The 17,772-nt window shown below is 64.7% G+C and overlaps 1 protein-coding gene across 2 annotated transcripts in view; it reads left to right on the top strand.

The window, feature by feature from the left end:
• KCNQ1 (potassium voltage-gated channel subfamily Q member 1) overlaps window positions 1-17,772 on the top strand; it is a 304,912-nt gene that overhangs the window by 28,438 nt on the left and 258,702 nt on the right. For both annotated transcript variants that reach the window (XM_044259973.1, XM_044259974.1), the window contains exon 2: window positions 17,327-17,417. In XM_044259973.1, coding sequence (XP_044115908.1) covers window positions 17,327-17,417 — 91 coding nt within the window. The remainder of the gene's footprint in view (window positions 1-17,326; window positions 17,418-17,772) is intronic.

The raw sequence follows: 17,772 nt of genomic DNA on the forward strand, positions 1-17,772 counted from the left end.
CTGTTCCTTATGCAGCGCCATGGCGGGATGGTTTTCTCAATCTCTCTTTCTCGTAGTCTGCAGTTAGTGCATAGAAACACAACTGGGTTTTGTACGTTGGTTTTATATCATGCAACTTTGCTGGATTTGATGATTTTACACGTTGGGTGGAGTCCTTAGGGTTTTCTATGCATAATACCATCTCATCGCAAATAGAAACAGTTTTGCTTCTTCCTCTCTGGGTGGGACACCTTTTATTTTTCTTGCCTGATTGCTCAGGCTGGGACTTCAGGTCTGTGTTGAGCAGAAGTGATGAGGGTGCACGCTGTCGCCCCGCTCCTGATCTTGGAGGAAAAGATTTTAGCTGTTCACCACGAGCCTGATGTCCGCTCCGGGCTTGTCACGCGGGGCCGTTCTGATGCAGCAGTGTGCTTTCTCGACTCCCGACTCACTTAGAGTCTTTCCCTGGAAAGGATTTGAAATTCGTCAAATGCTGGAACTGATTGTTATTTTAGTGCTTCACTCCCTCAACACGCTGTATCACACTCCCTCGTTGGTGGGTACCAAACAGCCTTGCGTCACCAGAGCGCACTCCACTCGATCGTGGCACGTGACCCTTGTCATGTATTGTTGAACTCGGTTTGCTAATGTTTTGCGGATTTCTGTGTCTGTTCCCTGGGATGTTGGCCCGTGATTCTCTTCTCCTGTGACGTCCTTGTCTTGCTTTGGTGTCAGAGGAATCCCGGCCTCAGGGAACAAGCGGGGGAGTGTTCGTTCCACTTCTGTTTGTTTGTTTTATTTTGGTTTTGTTTTGGAAGAGTTTGAGAAGGATTGGCATTAATTCTTGGAATGCTTGGTGAATTCACCAGAGCAAGTGTCTGACCCTGGACCTTTGGGGGGGTTTTAATGAATGATTCAATATCCTTAACCGTAGCTGGGCTGCTCAGAGTCTCTGTTTCTTCACAGTTCAGTCTTGATGGTCGGTGTGTTTCCAGGAATTCGCCCATTTTTTTCTAGTCCAGTTTGTTGGCACGGGCTTATTCTAGAAGTTTCTTATGACCTTCTGTGCCTCCATGTGATTACTTTTTATATCTCCTTTTTGCATTTATAATTTTATTTATTTGAATCTTTTTTCTTTTTCTTGGTCAGTCTAGCAAAAAGTTATCTATTTTGCTTATCCTCCCCCCAAAACCAGCTCTTAGTTTTGTGCTTTTTTGTTTTATCTTTTTAGCCTGTATTTCATAGATTTCCATTGTGATCTTTGTCGTTTCCTTCCTTCTGTTCACACAGCTTAGTGCTTTTTTTAGTTCCTTGAGGTGTAAAGTCGGGTTCTTCTTAACGTAGATGTTTGTCACTACGGACCTTCCCCTAAGCTCTGCGGTCGCTGCATCCCACAAGTTTTCATTTGTCTCAAGGTACTTTTTTTCTGCCTCGATTTCTCCTTTGGCCCATGGCTGTTCAGAAGCACATCATTTAGTGTCTGCAGATCTGCACATTTCCCAGTTTTCTTCTTGTAAATTGTTTCTTCTTCTTTTTTTTTTAAGATTTTATTTATTTATTCGACAGACAGAGATCACAAGTAGGCAGAGAGGCAGGCAGAGAGAGAGGAGGAAGCAGGCTCCCTGCTGAGCAGAGAGCCCGATGCGGGGCTCGATCCCAGGACCCTGAGATCATGACCTGAACAGAAGGCAGAGGCTTCACCCACTGAGCCACCCAGGTCCCCCTTATAATTGGTTTCTAATTTCTGTGGTTGGATGAGATGTGTGGCATGATTCTGACCTTCTTAAATTTACTGAGACTTGTTTCGTGGCCCACCGTGTGGTCTGTCCTGGAGAGCGTCCCTGGTGCGCTCGAGAAGGCCGTGTGTCCTGCCGCTGCTGGATGGGGTGTGGTGTGTGTCCGCAGGTCCATCTGGCTCAGGCGGGTGGAAATCACTGGTTTCCCGTCTGGATGACTTATGCAGTGTTCTAAGCGGGGAATTGGATTCTCTGCTGTTGTCCGATTCCTGGGTCTCATTTGAGATCAGTTAGTATCTGTTCTGTATATTAAGGTGCCCCTGCACTGGACCCGGAAATATTCCAGTGTTAGAGCCTCTCGTGAGTCGGCCCCTTATTGTTAGGTCATGACCTTCTTCATATCCCGCTGCTGCCTTTGGCCGGAAGCCGATTTCGGGCGACGTGAGTTGTGCTGTCCCTAGTCTGTTCCCGCTTGTGCTCGTTGCCTCTTTCTGCCCGTTCGCTCTGAGCGATGCGCGTCCCCGCGGGCAGAGCACGTCCCCGCGGGCAGAGCGCGTCCCCGCGGGCCGAGCGGGACCCTTGCAGGCAGCGCAAGGTGGGTCTTGCTGCTTTTGAAATGAGGCGGTGCTGCCGTTGGTCACTTGCATGAACTCTCTCTTCCGTCCTGCGGGTGCCTTTCCCCTTTCCTCATGGGGTCGTTCGCTTCATACAAGGTCTTGGTTCCCATGAGGTCCGATGGGCTTGCGTCCGCGTGTGTTCTCCCTGCTCTGGCTGCCGGAGCCCGGAAACCATTCCAAGTCCAGCATCGTGAAGCTTTTCCCTGCTGCCTTCCTCTAGGGCTTTCCCATTTGGGGGTCTCGGCTGCAGGCTCTGATCCATTCCGAGTTCCTTTTCACGTGGGGCGCGAGGCGAGGCTCCGGCACGGAGACGCGGACTTCCCGGCGCCGCTGGCTGCCAGGGCCGTGGGCACCTGCTTGGACTTGCTTTCCTCGGTGACCGTCCACCCCGGAGACCGCGTGTTTCAGCTCCTCTGTGTCTCCCCCGTTCTTCCCCACGGCCGCCGGGAGGCCCCCTGCATCACGCGCCGGGGTTCACGTGGGGGCACTGAGTCATTTCCAGGATTTTGCGAGCGCAGATATGATGTTCAGTGACTCGCCTCGTGCGTTTGCATTTTCATGGGCTTGGAGGCGTGTTGGCGAGTTTCCGGAACGGAAGCGCCTGGCGGGGGGTCGTTAGGACCAGATTTCCCGGCAAGAGGCCCCCACCACGTGCGCCGCCGGCCCTCGGCGAGGGGGTCTCGCCACCTTCCCGCGGCGCCCGCCCCCCCCCCCCGCCCCGTGTTTCACAAGCCTCACAGCCTCGTTTTCGTCTGAACCGCTAGTTATTCCGACGCCTTCCTGCAGTTTCCACAGGCCCAGAGGCCATGTGTGCGTGTGTGTCTGCAAGTTGTTTGTTCGAGTCTTTTCCGAATGTTTCTGTGGAGGCTTTGGTCCTTGGCCCCTTCATTCTCAAGTCATTTATGTCTGGGGACGTCAGCCCTGTGGCCGCGGTCCGTGCGTCAATGTCTTCTGTCGGTCGGTGTCTTGTCTTCTGACGCTGTCTCGGGTGCTTTTTGGTGCGAAGACACGTTCGGGTTTGTCCGTCTTGAGTTCTGTTGCCTCCGTGTCGCGAGTCGCGCCGGAGAGCCCTGGCCCCACACCGCGGTGTGAGGACCGTTCTCCGAGCTTGCTTCTAGAAGGTGGGGCTCGGCCATCTGCGTCCTGCCTGCGTCCACGTGGAGTTCAGCCTGTGCACTCTGAGGTCACCTATTTCTGGGGGCTGTCCGGGGTCCCTTCCTTAGCCGTCCAGCCCCCTCAGCAGCCCTCTGGCCTCTGGGGCCAGCGGAGGCAGGGAGCCCAGGAGGCTGCTGCGGCAGGGGCTGGGGACAGCTCGCTCTCTGGTTGAGATGCGAGTGAGAGGGGAGGGTCTGCCGCTGTGTTCTCGGGAAGGGGGCGCGGTGGGAACCCCACCCTAAGGTGCTTTCTCAGCATCTGGGCATTGGTGTCTGCTTCTGAGGCAGGGAAGAGGCTGGGGTCAGAGGGGGACAGGGCGCCCATTGTGGGATGTCCCTGGTGCAGGGGGTTGCCGCTGGGGGCTCGAGGGACGGCCTGGCTGGGTTCATGGGTCTCTACAGGGGGCGTGGGAGCAGAGTCTGGGGCCAGATGAGAGCCCGGGGGACGGTGAGGAAGGAGGAGCCCAGGAGGGCAGGTGTCCTGGCACCAAGGCGAATGGGTGCAGGAAAACAGGGTGGCATGTCAGAAGGTCCTGACGGGTTTCGGAACGGGGGGCCTCTGGAGGCCTGGCTGCGCCCCAGGAGCTGCTCCAATGCCACACCCAAAGCACCAGGACGGCTGTGGATCCTGACACAAGTGTCCTGGGCGTCACTGGGGAGCGTGGGAGGGGGTGATACCCACAGGGGTCGGGGCTCTCACCTGGCTCTGTGTCGGGGCCCCAGCACCGGCCTCAGGGACTGTGGACTGAGGGGACTTCGTGGCGTGAAGGGTGTGGGGGACGCGGCCTTTCTGAGTTCTGTCTTATTCCCCTCTCCCCGCAGTGCCCGTGATGACGCAGTGGCTGCCCCAGCTTCCATGCCAGGAGCTCACCGGCGGGAGGGACAGGCGGGAGCTACTTTCATCTTGGCTCACAGCAGTGCACCCCAGGGCGTGGGGGCCAGGCCAGGCCTGCAAACCCCATCCCTGCCCCAGTGGGTGCTGGGTTGGGGTTGGGGGTCCCTCAGGCAGAGTCTCATAAGCCAGGAAAACAAAGCCTTGGCAGAGGGGACGTCAGAGGAGGGAGGCCTACAGCATTGGGCAAGTGTCTATGGTTTGCTTGAGGCACTCGCCTGAGCATCCCAGGAAGGCTTCCTGGAGGAAGCATTGCTCAGGGTGGAATCGAGGCTTCTACATCACTGTAACATCTGCCCTATATGGGGGACCCCTGGGGAAAGCTATGTCTGTGCGACGGGGAGTGCGGGTGCGGCGCGCACTGGGACGGAGCCGTGTGTGCAGCACTCTGCTCTCTGTTTCCCGAGAGAGCATTTCTGTCTCTGCAGGGTGGCTTCGGGGCAGGGCCGATGGGACCATGGCTTCGCGATTGTGTCCCCTCTGCTGTAGCTCAGTATCTCTGCTCCAGGACCCCCAAGCCTGGCACACCCGTGCCCCTGTCCAGGGCCCGCAGGGGCTCGCTGCTCCGAGGAGGGACTGGCCTCCGGAGGGCTGGTCAAAGCCGTGTGCGCGATGCTCGTCAGCCTTGGGCAGAGGCGGGGGAAGGCAGGGCAGTGGGTGGGCTGGGTCCGGGTCGGCGGCTCAGAGGATGCGTGGGCTATTCTGGGCGGCAGGCAGGAAGCTGGCTGTGCTCCTGGCGGCTGCCTCGGGGTACAGGCCTGCTGCTGGCGCTTCCGACCCCACGTCCGTGCCCTGGCCCGGCTGGCTCTTCCTTTCCTCTGCTTTGTTCCCTCGTCGGCCATGGGCTCTCTGGGTCGGGCTGGGAGAGGGTCCCAAGAGGGGCTCTCGGGCCAACAGGGAGGTGCCCGCCGAAGTGACCGGTGATGGGCGGGAGCGCTTGTTGCCCACCCTCCGTTCGGATCGGATCTCTCCTTCCTGGTGTGCAGATGCTCCGGTTTCCCTTCTGCCTCTGGGCGGTGCACGAGAAAGCAGTGTACCACTGGTCACCCCCCTCCCACCTGGCCTTCCACTTGGGGTCTGTGGGGCCCGGGCCAGGTGCTCAGAGGGTAAACAGCAGATGCCGGCCAGAGCCTGTGTCCACGCAACCTGGGAGGCCTGGGGCACCCTGGATGCCTCTTCTGCTCCCGAGCAGGGCCTTCCTCTGACCTTGTTGCCGGCTGCCCCCCTCGTCTTCCACCCTGGTCCTGCCACCCTGGCCTCAGGCCTTCCAAACCCGACCACAGGCCCTTTGCATCACTGTTTCCTGCCTGGAATATCCATTTCCCAGCCGAGCTGCTCGTGCCCACCTCCCAGAGCGGCCCCCCTGCCCTGCCACTTGCTGGGACGGCCCCTCTGTTTCCCCAGGGCAGCTGTGACTTCGCCCCGTGTGATTTGTTTTCTGGTTTGTTGTCTCTCTTTCCCCAAGTCGGCCTCACTCATGGAAGCCGACATGGCGCCCGGCTCACCACAGGAGCTTTCCACCTGGGGATCGGGTCGGGGGGACCATGTTGGGCCTTGCAGGTGGGTGTGGTTCTGAGCACCTGGGGAGCGACCAGAGGGCGTCCTGGGGGTGCCACACGACACGGAATGGGACCAGGGAGGCCTCGCAGGCCCCGGTGTCCTCTGACCTGGTGGTCAGCCCCTGTGTGCACGGGACCCAGTTCAGCCAAGTCCTGGTGACTCCAGGCGACTTTACCGCCATGACCGGTGGCTGGTAGTGGGGGAGGGAGCGTGGTTCTTGCCCCAGCTTGGCCGGCTGGGCCACCATCCAGGGGTTGAGGATGCTGACACGAAAATAAAACCACTCATGGCATCCGGCGTTGAGTAACGCACGCCTGGGGTGGAGAGAGGAACATCGCGGCCCCAGGCCTGTCCCGCCGCCCAGCTGGCCACTTCCTCCTTGCCTGCTGGCCCCCGCGAGCGGCTCTCGCTGAAGGCAGGACCCAGTGGGGAGCCTGCACCCCGGGGTGGGGGGGCGGGGGCACCGCAACCCCTGAGCGGCCACGGGCCCCATCCGCCTGGGCCCCTTCCGCGGACACAGGGAGCCGGAGCCGGTGTTCCCGGCGGGGGCGCGGCGGGAGGAAGCAGCACAGCGGAAGGGGAGCGTCTGTGGCAGGCCGGCCCGAGAAAGAGGAAACGGCCTCTCCGGAGTCCGGCCGGGCGGGCGACCTCGTCTTGTCCAGGGTGCTGATGGGAAGCGCCCACACGCGGTGCCCGCCACGTGCCCGACGCCTGTCCCCCCGGTGGCTGAGTCCCGCGTGGCTCGGATGACACACGTCCTCACCCAGGACTCCCCCTACCCTCCGCCATGCCCACGCGGGGCCCCTGCTCCGAGGACATGTCGGGGCGCACATGTGTCCAGCCGAGGGGCTGGAGGTGCTGCCGGGCCGAGCCACCCCCTGCTCCCACTGTGCCTGAGGGCTCGGTGCCACCAGCCCCTGCAGGGCCAAGTCTGGGGGCGGGGCTTGGGTGTCAGGGCGCACATGTGTCCCCCACGGGTGTCGCCCGAGAGCTCAGCCAAGGCCGCAGTGGGGGGGACGGCTTTCTTAGCCGCGCGTGGACGTGGACGCAGCAGGGACGCTGTCCTCCAGGTGGCGGGCTGGGGCTTCTGCGCGGGGGGGGGGGGTGGGGGGCGGGGGGGGGGGCGGGGGCGGGGCTGGGGCCCAGGTCAGGGGACCCTGCAGTCCTTGGCAACTGACCATACCCACCGCGCCCTGGCCTGGGGTGGAGATGCTGGCGGGGCACACGGCCTGGGGGGTAGAGGGGTCGGCAGCACGGGGGCGGGGCTTGTGCTGCGTTAGGGGTCAGCAGCAGGGAGGGCCTCGTGATGGAGGTGGGGCGTGTCTGTCCGCTGCCACCAGGGTCTTTGTGTCCCCTCATACCGACATCCCTGCCTCACTGCCCACCTGGAGGTTTCCTTGCCCAGCTAGTCTCTCGGGGCCTGGAGTTGGGGTGCTACCCCCTGGGGCCTGGGCCATGCTGGGGTTCTCGGGGGCTCTCAGGGGCCAGCTCGTTCCTCCCCGGTGTCACACACACCGCAGCGGGAGACCAGCGAGGCGCCGTGCCCGGCAGTCCTGAGCCTCCCTGTGACGGGCAGAGCCAGCTGCGAGGCCCAGGTGAAGGGCCCGTTCAGCAGGCGCGCCCGGGGCTGTGTGGGTTGGCGCGTCCCGCTCCCTGCGGGCTGTCCCGTCACCGCGTTCTTGTTTTGTCAGCAGAGGCTTTCCTGGGCCAGAGCGCTGGGGAGTAGATGATGGGACTTTCCGGCTCTGCAGGCGGAGGGGACAGGCCCTGGCCCCGGGGAAGCGGCCAGTCCACCCTTGGCCCCGCCTCCTGGGGGCCTTGAAGGGAGGGGGATGTCCTGCTCAGGACGGAGACCGTGGCCGGGCTCTGGGGCCCTCACCCCACTCACTGGGGTGCGTCTCCCTGGAATGCCGTGAAGCCAGCCCCTGCCCACTCTGGGCCGTCTGTGGGTTCCCGGAAGCCTCTCGTTCAGGGAGCCTGAGCCTTGGGCGGCTCCTTCTGGGCCTCCTGAGGCAGGAGGAATCCGGGGAACACTGGTCACCTGGTCACTGGTCACTCTGTGGTGCCAGGCCTGGCAGCTGCCTCCGCACCTCCCCCGATGCCAGCCTGCTGGGACAAGGGGGACCAAGGGCTGGAAGAGAGGCCAGGGGTCACCCCCAGATTGGTTGGGTGTGAGCTGAGGCCGGGGCTTGTCCCGCGTCTGCTGGGTGGGCCGCCTCGGCGGGGAGCTAACCACCTCTGGCTGCGAGCGGTTGGACGGGTCGGTCCAGGGCTTGGGTGGGCCCTGTCTCGGGCTGGGGGCTGCTGGCCTGGGTTTTCCAGCCCCCAGAGATGCCTCCGCCTTCATCCCAGCGGGTCAGCCGCTTGGGGGCCGTCGGGGCGGAGGCCGTGAGGCTTGGCCCGACAGCTGCGTCCTCAGCTGCCTCTGGGTTGGGTGGTTGTGGGTCTTGGGCCTGAGGATGGACTTCACGGGTGAGCAGCTGTGGAGTCCGGGGTCCCGGCTGGAGAGCCACGGAGGCTGGAGGCTGAGCACAGCGTGGGGTGTCTTGGGCCATCCGGACCGTGAGCTGGACCGTCCCTGGCACGTGGTGTCCCCAGCTCCTGTCTGGGAGAGCAGCCGTGAGCCGCTCCCCGTGAGCTGACTGCTGTGTGGCCTGGGCCCGCCTACCCTCTCTGAGGCTCGGTTTCTAGAGAAGCAGGGCCCCGCCAGCCTGCTCCGCCAGACCCCGTGCTCAGCACAGTCACAGCTCGGAGGCGAGACAGGACCCCAGAGCGAGGGTGGCGCTGCCCGCCCCACGCTGGCCTTTCTCCTTCCTTGGGGGGACCCTGGGCTTGGCGTTTCTAAGCCTCTGTTTTCCCACCTGTGAGATGGACATCAGAATACCTAACCTGCTGTGTCTGTCGGGGGCCCGGGAACCCCTGGCTCTCACCGCTGTCCCTCTGCTCGAGGACCACAGGCTGCCATTCCCCGCTGGTGGGTCCCCGCTGGACCCCCTGGTGTCCAAGCATCAGATGAGGGACCTCGGCCCAGAAAGGCAGGACACGAGAGCCCTTCCAAGTCTGGGACAGCCATTTCAGCTGGAACTGGCAATGTGGGTGCCAACCCCGCCCTCCCCTCACAGGGCTGAGCAGCCCCTTGGAGGAGCCGCAGAACCCTGGGGGTCCGGGAGCCCCTCCCTAGGGTGTAGCCTAGGAGCCGCCAGCCCGAGGCTCGTGGTCCGGTTTTGGGATCCATGGGCGTCTGTGTTGGAAGAGACCAGGGATCCTGGGGGGGCTTCTCTGGCACCCTGAGTCTGGGCGGCTGCTTCCCTGCCTCTCCACGCCACCTCCTCCGTGGATGCTTTACCGTCTCCCTGTGGGCCACGTTCTCGCCTCTGCTGTGCCTGGACCAGGCCCCTGCCTCTGAGAAGCCCTCCCTGATCACCCCTCCCGAGGGCAACCTCAGAGAGAGGGGCTCCAGGGGAGAATGGGGCCAGCTGGAAGCCTCCACCTGCCCATCTCAAGTCCGGTGGTGGCCCTGGGCCCACGGGGAGGGCACACCGGCGCCAGCTGCTGTGACAAGGGTGGTGCCAAGCCCCTTGGGGATACACGGGGAAGCCTCTTTGCCCTGCAGGGCCTTGCTGGTGGTCCTGAATTCAGTTGGGCAGCACCCCACAGAAGCCCCGTGATCCTGGCTCCATAGCTGAGGGGACACTGGTGCAGGCCACTCTGATCATGGCCACAACGGAGACAGCCCGGATTGAGCCCAGGCAGGCTGTGGGGCACCCTTCCCGGGGGGACAGTGAGGCTCAGGTCACACGCGGCTCTGTTTCAGGGACCCCTCGTGTCCCCTGGAATGGGGCCGAAGCCTCCACAGTGGGATTGGAGGTTTTCTCCAGCTGGAAACGAAACTGTAGCAGGAAAGACTTAGGCTGGATGCAGGAGGGACTTCCCCCAGCAGGAATGAGCCACAGATCCCCATGTCCTCCTGGCAGAGGTGGGGTCATGGTGACCTGGCTGCCCACAGCTCTGGGGGCATCCTTCTGCCCCACCCTGTGCTCTCTTGGGCCCTGGCTGAGGGGTCCTGGGAGTCCTGTGTGTGGCCCTGTGGTCAGGAAGCCCGCAGGGCCCCCCACATGCTGTCTCTGCTGCTGCCGTCCTCCACGCTCGGCCCCCTGTGGGAGGAGGGGGCAGTCCCGCCTCCGCTAAGGCTGCAGGGCCCCGCAGTTTCCAGGCCGAGGCACCCCCCGAGATACAGGGAGCGGGGAGCAGAGCGCAGCCGCAGGCGAGTCCACGCCCGGACGCCTCCCCGGGGAGAGGGACGAGCGTGCCCCTGGGCAGAGGCATGGATCGGTCTGTGCACGCGGTCACTTGAGCTCGTTCTTCCGGCACCTTCTGCGGACACACGAGGAGGTGACTCATCGCAGGGCGGCCAGGCAGCGGGCTCAGGCTGGACGCCGCGCTGGGGGCCAGGCCACCCCGGGAGCCCTGGGCCTGGACCGGCTGCCTGTCCTGCAGGTGGCCCCGTGCCTGCGTGCCTCCCGGGGCCTGAGCCTCCTGGCCACTGGGCCGAGCCTGTGTGGGGCCTGTCCTCCCTCTGCCAAGCAGATGCAGCTCCTGGCAGGGGGACCGAGGAAAGCTCGGAGCCCCTGCCGCCGGGAGCCCTGGGCCGCTGTTTTCCTGGGGGTGTGCAGTGTGGTCGGAGGAGGCCGGTGCTGGTGACCCGTTCTCGGCTGGCCGCGTGGTGCCGTGTGACTCCGGGCAGTGACCTGCTGTCTCCGAGCTGCCCCCCTCCCCCTGTGACGAGGCGCAGGCTCGCTTCCCAGGCTTCTCGTGAAGCCTGGAGTGGACAGGAGGAAGCGGGCTTCCCTCCTGCCGTGCCGGGGCCTCAGGCCCGCTGGGACTTAGGGGGCTGCCTTGGGGCTCCGCGGGAGAGAGGATGTGGGTCTCGGCTCCGCGGGCGGGTAGAGGGGCCGGCACGTGCCTGGATGCCCCCGGGTCAGTCACCCACAGCCGGACGATGGGCCACGGCTGCCGGTGCCCTGACCAGGAGGCCCCCTCAGCAGCCCTCGGTGCCCCACAAAAGGTGGGGCGGCAAGTCAAGCTCTCCGCTGACGTCCCTGCCCCAGACCGTCCCCAGCTGGCCTGAGTCTTCGGGTGGCCGTGGGGATGTCCCTGTGCCCCCGCACAAACTGGGGCTCTCTGTGAGGAGAATGTGCAGCAGGAGGGGACCCCGGGCGTTGGGGGGTCACTAGTGCAGCCGCGGGGGCCGCGCAGACCCATCGCAGCCAGGGCCCGGGGCTGCAGGCCGGAGCTGGGCCATCGGCTGGAAGTGCCTCCCCCTGGGGAACCCCCGTCCCTGCGCCTTGTGGCCTAGGGTGTGTGCGAGGGTGGCCGTTGGGGTGAGCAGCTGCTCTTGGTCCATTTGTCCCAAAGGGACCGGGTGTCTGTCTGTGTGGCGCTCGGCTGCGGGGGAGCCGTCCTGGGCCTTCCCAGGAGAGCAGGAGCCCGTGTGCGCTCAGCCGTCTGGTGCTCCGGGGAGAGGCCCGGAGGAGACGGTGTGCGTGGACCCTGCCGTGTCTGTACTGGGCTGGGGCCTCGCTGAGCCTTCACGTCGGGCTCTGAGAGGGCTGGGGGCTGGGACTGCGGCCCAGGCTGGCACAGTGTCCCCTGGGGCCACCTCCTGGGGACCACACCCTCAGAGCCCTCCCCAGTGCCTCCTGCCCGCCCTGCTGCCATCAAGAACACCCTCCATTGCTGGGGAGCCCCCCCTGCCCCCAGGCCCTTTTCTGCCCGGGCCGTTGGCTCCCCGCCTGGGTGCGTGCGTGTGGGGAGCTGCCTCAGGGCCATGCCTGCGCCGTTGGAAGGCCCTGTCAGGTCCTGGCTGGGCCCGTGGAGGTGAGGCAAGGAGGGGAAGAACAGAGCACAAGGATCTCCCCTCTTGATACACTCTGGAGGCCTGCATGGGGGAGGCAGCCCTGAGAATTCTATTCACTGAGTCCTGATTGAACCAAAATGTGCCTTCAGTCAGTCGTCCGGCAAAGTGTGCCTTCAGAGGGACCCCGGCAGGTGGGGCCCTGCCTGGGAGCCCCCTCGTCTGTGGGGGAGGTGGCAGCAGGGGGTCTGGGGTCGGGCCCGGCGGGTGTCTGGAGGGCGGAGGATGTTGCGGGGGGCAGCCGGTGGGCAGAGGGGAGACGGCCGGGGCTGGCCAGGGGGGTGTCCTCTGTCTCTCCCGCTTGTCCCCCCCATGATGGGGCCTGGACGGTGCAGTGTGCAGAACGGGCACCTCGAGGAGACGCGTGCACGTCCTGACCCCAGCGACCGTGACCTCATCTGGAGGGGGGTCTGGGACGAATTTCAGTAACGAGGAAGGGAAAGGAGCTACTGGCCATGTCTTGAGTCACGTGTTAAAAACTGACCCTGACCTTCACTTTGACCCGACACCTAACACTGGCTTCAGAAATTCACGGACGCGTCTGTGAGAATCATCCTACCATGTGGTATAGTCAGCCAGCCAGTGCGCGTGGTGCAGGGCCCGGAGCGGCCCCAGAGGTCCAGGTCCCTGGAGCCTGAGAAGGGGACCTTGTATGGCGACAGCATCTGTGCAGGGGGGGCGGGGTCCAGCATCTTGAGGGACAGAGGTGATCCTGGATGCCCAGGGCCCTGCGTATAGCGACGGGCGGTGACAGGCGTCCTCGTAAGAGACGGGCATGTGACCGTGGAGGCAGAGACAGGGCAGTGTGGACACCAGCCCAGGGACACCTGGGGCCCCAGCAGCTGGTCAAGGACAGAGCCCCTGTCGCCCCAGCCCTCCCCACCCAGGGTGACCCCCTGCCCATGACTCGGTGAGGTCCATGTACAGCGCGGTATTCCTGCCTGGGGGACCAGGCACCGAGTGCCGAGGCCACAGGGGAGGTTCAGTCTTGGCCTGGAGCCGGGCCTGGGGGGGCATCCCGGGGTGGCAGCTTGGGCTCACTGCGCCTGTGACCTGGACAGACTCCTGCCCGCTCAGAGCCTCAGTGACCCCATCAGGGGCTGTGACCTTGCTCCATACTCCAGGGCTGCCCAGGATGGAGGGCCAGCGGCATGGCCCAGAACCCCTGGAGAAGGCAGGGCACCTCACCCCAGATACCCCAGCCTCACTTGGGGTGCGGGACTCCTGCTGCACGGGGTTTACAGGAAGCACCACCAGGCATGGGCTGGGCCAGCAAGAGGACCTTGGTGTCCCTGCTGGGCAGGGTTGTCCCCTACCCTGGGGACAGCCCCACAGGACCCGAGGCCACCCCCTGTGGGAGTCCGGTGTCCCGGGAGTGTCACAGCCATGGGGCAGGGCCGCTTGCCCTTCGTTTGTTGGGGGTCGTCCTTTGGAACCTTCCTTTGGGGCAACTTTTGTACGGAGAGAAGCACCCCATACGGCTGGGGTTGGACTTCAGCACCTAATCTGTTGAATCCCACGTTCAAGACCCTGTCCAATGTTGGGCTCAAGGTCACTGGGACAAGCCCCTCGTTTCTGTGCTGGTGAAGGTCCTGTCGCAGACGGGCAGGACTCCGAGCCTCGCTCTGGCCCCCTACAGCCGCCGCCGTCCACCGGGGCCACAAACGCTTTTACTTCTGAAAAAGTTTACAATCGTGGTAAAATACACATAAAATTGACCGTCGTGGCCACGGCAAGCGCGCGTTCACAGCGTTATGTGGCCGTCCGCAGTGCTCGTCCCCGGAGCTTTCCCCCTTCCCAAACGGAAACGCCACCCCTCATGAAACAGCGACCCCCATCCCTCCCCCAACCCTGGTGACCACCGTCCACTCTCTGTCCCCGTGTGAGTGGGTCCCGTAGGACTCGTCCTTCTGCGTCTAGTTCCCTCCTCTCACACGTGAGCTCTTCCTGGGCCGAGGAGCTCGGGCACATTGTCCTCACACACCCGGTAAATCAAGCCTCCTGGCCCGGCTCCCGTCCTCCGTGACCACCTTTCAGCGCCCTGGAATTCCAGCTTACACCCTGGGGTAACCTGGGGGCCCGAGGGCGCCGGGAGCAGCCCGGGCTTTCTGTGTGCGGGGTTCGCGTGAGGGACCGCTGACGTCATCGGGAAACGTCTGGGGTGGACAGCTGCCTCCCGGCCGTTGGAGACAACTCCCCGGGGGCTCGCAGCTTTCCCGACGGCCCTCCCGGGGGCCCAGGGGAGGGCTGTGGCCCGCGCGCCCTGGAGTGCCCCCTGCTGTCTTGGCCCCGGGCCCGGGCGCACCTCCCGCATTCCTTCCCGTTCCCTGCGCACCTGGCCGCTGCAGGTGCCGCAGCGATGACCGATAACATTCAGGACGTCCCTCCCGCTGGCGCTCGCGGCCCCAGCCCCCGGCCGGCGGCACAAGCAGGCCATTGTCCCTCGCGGCACGGAGCTGCCACCGCGCTGGGGGCCAGCATGGCCTCTGGGGTTTGGCCTCCCGTGTCCCCCAGCCAGGCTCCCCTGTCCTGATCCAGAAAATGGGCCGGGTCCCTCCTTCCCCAGGGCTGCAGTCTGCCGGCCCTTGGGGTCTGTGGCTGCGGGCTGGGTCGGAGAGGGGTCTCTGCCCTGCAGAGACCAGATGGGGGTATCGGGCACCCCGGGCCGTGAGCGCCCCCCCACCCCCCTGCCCCTAGTCAGAGGCTGTGTGTCAGCATCTCGGAGGCTCCGAGCTCACCCAGGACAGGACGGAGTAGACAGATGCACACTGGGTTGAATGGTTCTTTTTAAAAAAATGTTCCTATTTGAGGGAGTGAGAGAGAGAACACAAGCAGGCAGAGAGGCCAGCAGAGATGGGGGGAAGCAGGCTTCCTACAGAGCGGAGAGCCCGATGCGGGGCTCGATCCCAGGACCCCGAGGTCATGACCTGAGCCGAAGGCAGAGGCTTCACGGACTGAGCCCCCCCAGGGGCCCCATGGGTGCATGATTCTTTCTGAAACTAGCAGCATGTGTTAAAATGCCTGATGACCTCTGCAGCCTTCAGGGTCCAGCCGGGCTGGGGAAGAACTCCGCAGGGCCGTGCACCACCCATCCCCTGACCCTCCAAGGAGAGTACCCTGCAGCCGTCCCGGGAGGGGCTCCCCAGGCAGGGCCCGGTCCTGGCTGGCGGCCACCCCGGGCCCAGAGCCTCTATGTGTGCAGGGGTCTCCCTAACTCTGATGGGGAGCTTGGGTGAGGACCCCCTTCCTGACCTCCCCTCGGGGCCTGAGCCCAGGAGGGCTGCTTGCCTCCTGACGGTGCCCCCCACGTCTGGGCTCCCTGTGCGTCCTGAGCACAGCCAGGCCCTGGGCGCCGGGCGGATGGGCCCGCGGGGCGGCCGGCTGCCCACCCACGGCGTCCCGGAGCTGGGGTGCGTGGCGCCCTCCTGCGGGGCCTCCGTGCTCCCGCTTGGTGTGCTCCTGGAGATCTACTGCTTATGTCTCGTGGCTGAGCCCATAGGGATGGTGATGGCCAGGGGTGGGCTGCTGCGGGGTCCCCGTGTGCTGTCGGGGAGGGGACCCGGTGGCCGGCTGGGATGCAGCCTGGCAGGAACAGGCCCGTCCCGATAGCCTGAGATGCCTCAGTGCGTCCCCTTTGCCCCCAGCTTCGGGAGGCAAGAAGCCCTCGGCTCCCTCACCGATGTCGCTAAGACGGCCGTGGGAGGGGCGGGACAGAGGAGGCAAGGTCTGGGAGGTCAGAGCAGAGCCGTGCTACGTGGGGGGCCCCCACCCCTCCCCAAGGGCTCAGCCTCCAGAGTGGCCTGGCTGTGCCTTGTTGTCCCCTCCCGTGGCTCCAGGAAGTGTGCCGCCCCCGCGCCTGGTACCCCTGCCGGGAACACTTGTCGGGTGACGACGCGGTGCCGGTCCGGGACCCTGGTTACTGGTTGGCCGTGGCGCTTCCTGGGGCCCGACAGGGAGGGAGGGCTACACCCCCAGGCTGCGGGAGGAGACGCCACGCGCACTCAGTGCTGGTCCCAGGCCCGACGCCCGAGCTCCTGCTCCCATGTCTGGCTCTGCTGCCGCCGGTGGCCCGGGCTCCTGCCGACGGCAGCACCGAGGGCTCCACCCAGGCCGTGTGGCCGTGGAGGGGCTGTGGGTGGGCGCCACGTCTGCTTTGCGTGGGTGCTTCCTGGGCCCCGTCCACGCCCCGAGATCCGGGAGTGGGGCTGGCTGGGTAGCAGGACTGGAGGGCTCTAGGGTGAGGCTCAGGAGCACGAGGCCCTTTGGCCTTCCGGTCCGTGGAAGGTGCGCTCTGAGCCCGAGCGGGGGTCCAGCCGCGGACGGGCGCTCGCGCTCTCCATCAGCGTTCTCCGGTGTCTCTGGGAGGCTGAAGCCCCAGCCGACTGACCCCCACAAAGGGCTCCAGGTGGGAGACCTGGCCGTATCTGTTAGAGAGCTTTCTGGGGGGTTGGGGTGCTGGCTGTCCTCGGGGAGGCCAGGCGGGACGGGACTCGCTCCTTCCCAGCGGGCGAGAGGGCCCGCAGAGCTGAGGCGGTGCAGAGCGTGGCTGTGCACGGTCCCTGGCAGGAGGCGCTGTGTGCTCAAAGGCCCAGAGTCTTGATGCAGACTCAGGAGAGCCCAGGAAGGTTGGGGCGGCAGGGACAGCAGTGGATGCAAAGGCCCCGAGGCAGGCAGAGCTGGACATCCTCAGGAAGAAGGGCGGGAGGAGGTGAATCATCTGGGCTCAGCGTGATGTCGTGCTAGGGGGAGATGCTGGGGGCTCACCGGGGTACTTGGGGGGGGCTGTGGGCATCCAGGGGGGAGCCTGATGGGTGGCAGAGAGGGGTCAGCTGCGATCTGGCTTTGCAGGGGGAGCTGCTCAGCCTGCATGGGGAGGGAGGCACTGGTGGCAGGTGTTGGCCAGAGGCGGCCGGAGGACGGGGTGTGGCCTGAGAAATTGGGGCTGAGCTGGTCGGGGGGAGATGCAGGGCCTCCTTGGTGGGCGCAGGACGGGCGTGTGGCGGTAGGGGTGGACTGAAAGTCCCCCGGAGCAGGATCTCAGGTGGGGAGAGGGCTGGCGGTCTGTCCCCGGCCACGCTGTGTTCCCTGCTGTCCAGTCTGAGAGAGATCTCCTGGATGACTCCCCCAGGCAAGAGGAGGGCTGTGGGGGCCCTGTGACAACCAGGCATGTGGGGGGCATCCTCCAGGCCTCTGGTCCCTGGTGACCGCGTTGTCTTCCCGTTCTGTCTCTTGGCTTCCCATTAAGGGAGCCACACAACATGTGGCCTGTAAGCGTGGCTTCTTGGCACCAGGCTCTAAGGTCTGTCCCGCGGTCGTGGGGGTCCAAACTGGTCCTCCATGCCTGGGTGGGTGCGCCCCGCTCCGGGCACCTGCTCCCCGGCGGGCGGGCTGCTTCGAGTTCTCGGACCGTGGGGTGGGGGCAGGGCGGGCAGGCTGGCCGCCAGAGCTGACCGCCGTGTCCTCCTGCCCTGCAGCTTCCTCATCGTCCTGGTCTGCCTCATCTTCAGCGTGCTGTCCACCATCGAGCAGTACGTCGCCCTGGCCACAGGGACCCTCTTCTGGATGGTACGTAGCAGCTCGAGGGGCTGTCCTAGCTGCTGGGGCTCTAGTCTCCTGGGCGAGTGGGCCATGGGGTGGACTGAGCTGCTCCTGGTCTTTCTGGCCTGCACAGTGACCCTGTCCCGGCGTCCCGTCTGCTGGTCAGCGGCTGTGGGCAACGGGAAACTGGAGGTGTGGGAACCCCCACCCCGACTCCTACATTTCCTAGGATGCGGCAGTTTGGCTTGGACGAGGAGCCTGGGAATGGTGGTCTGGGAGGGCTTCCTGGAAGAAGGGGCTTCTGAGCTGGGCTGGGAAAGGACAGCTGTGGGCACAGCTTGCCAATCCTGTGCTGTGGCCCCGCGTCTGGGTGACTGCTGAC

This window comes from Neovison vison, chromosome 7 (assembly GCF_020171115.1).
Source record: "Neovison vison isolate M4711 chromosome 7, ASM_NN_V1, whole genome shotgun sequence".
Taxonomy (NCBI): Eukaryota; Metazoa; Chordata; class Mammalia; order Carnivora; family Mustelidae; genus Neogale; species Neogale vison.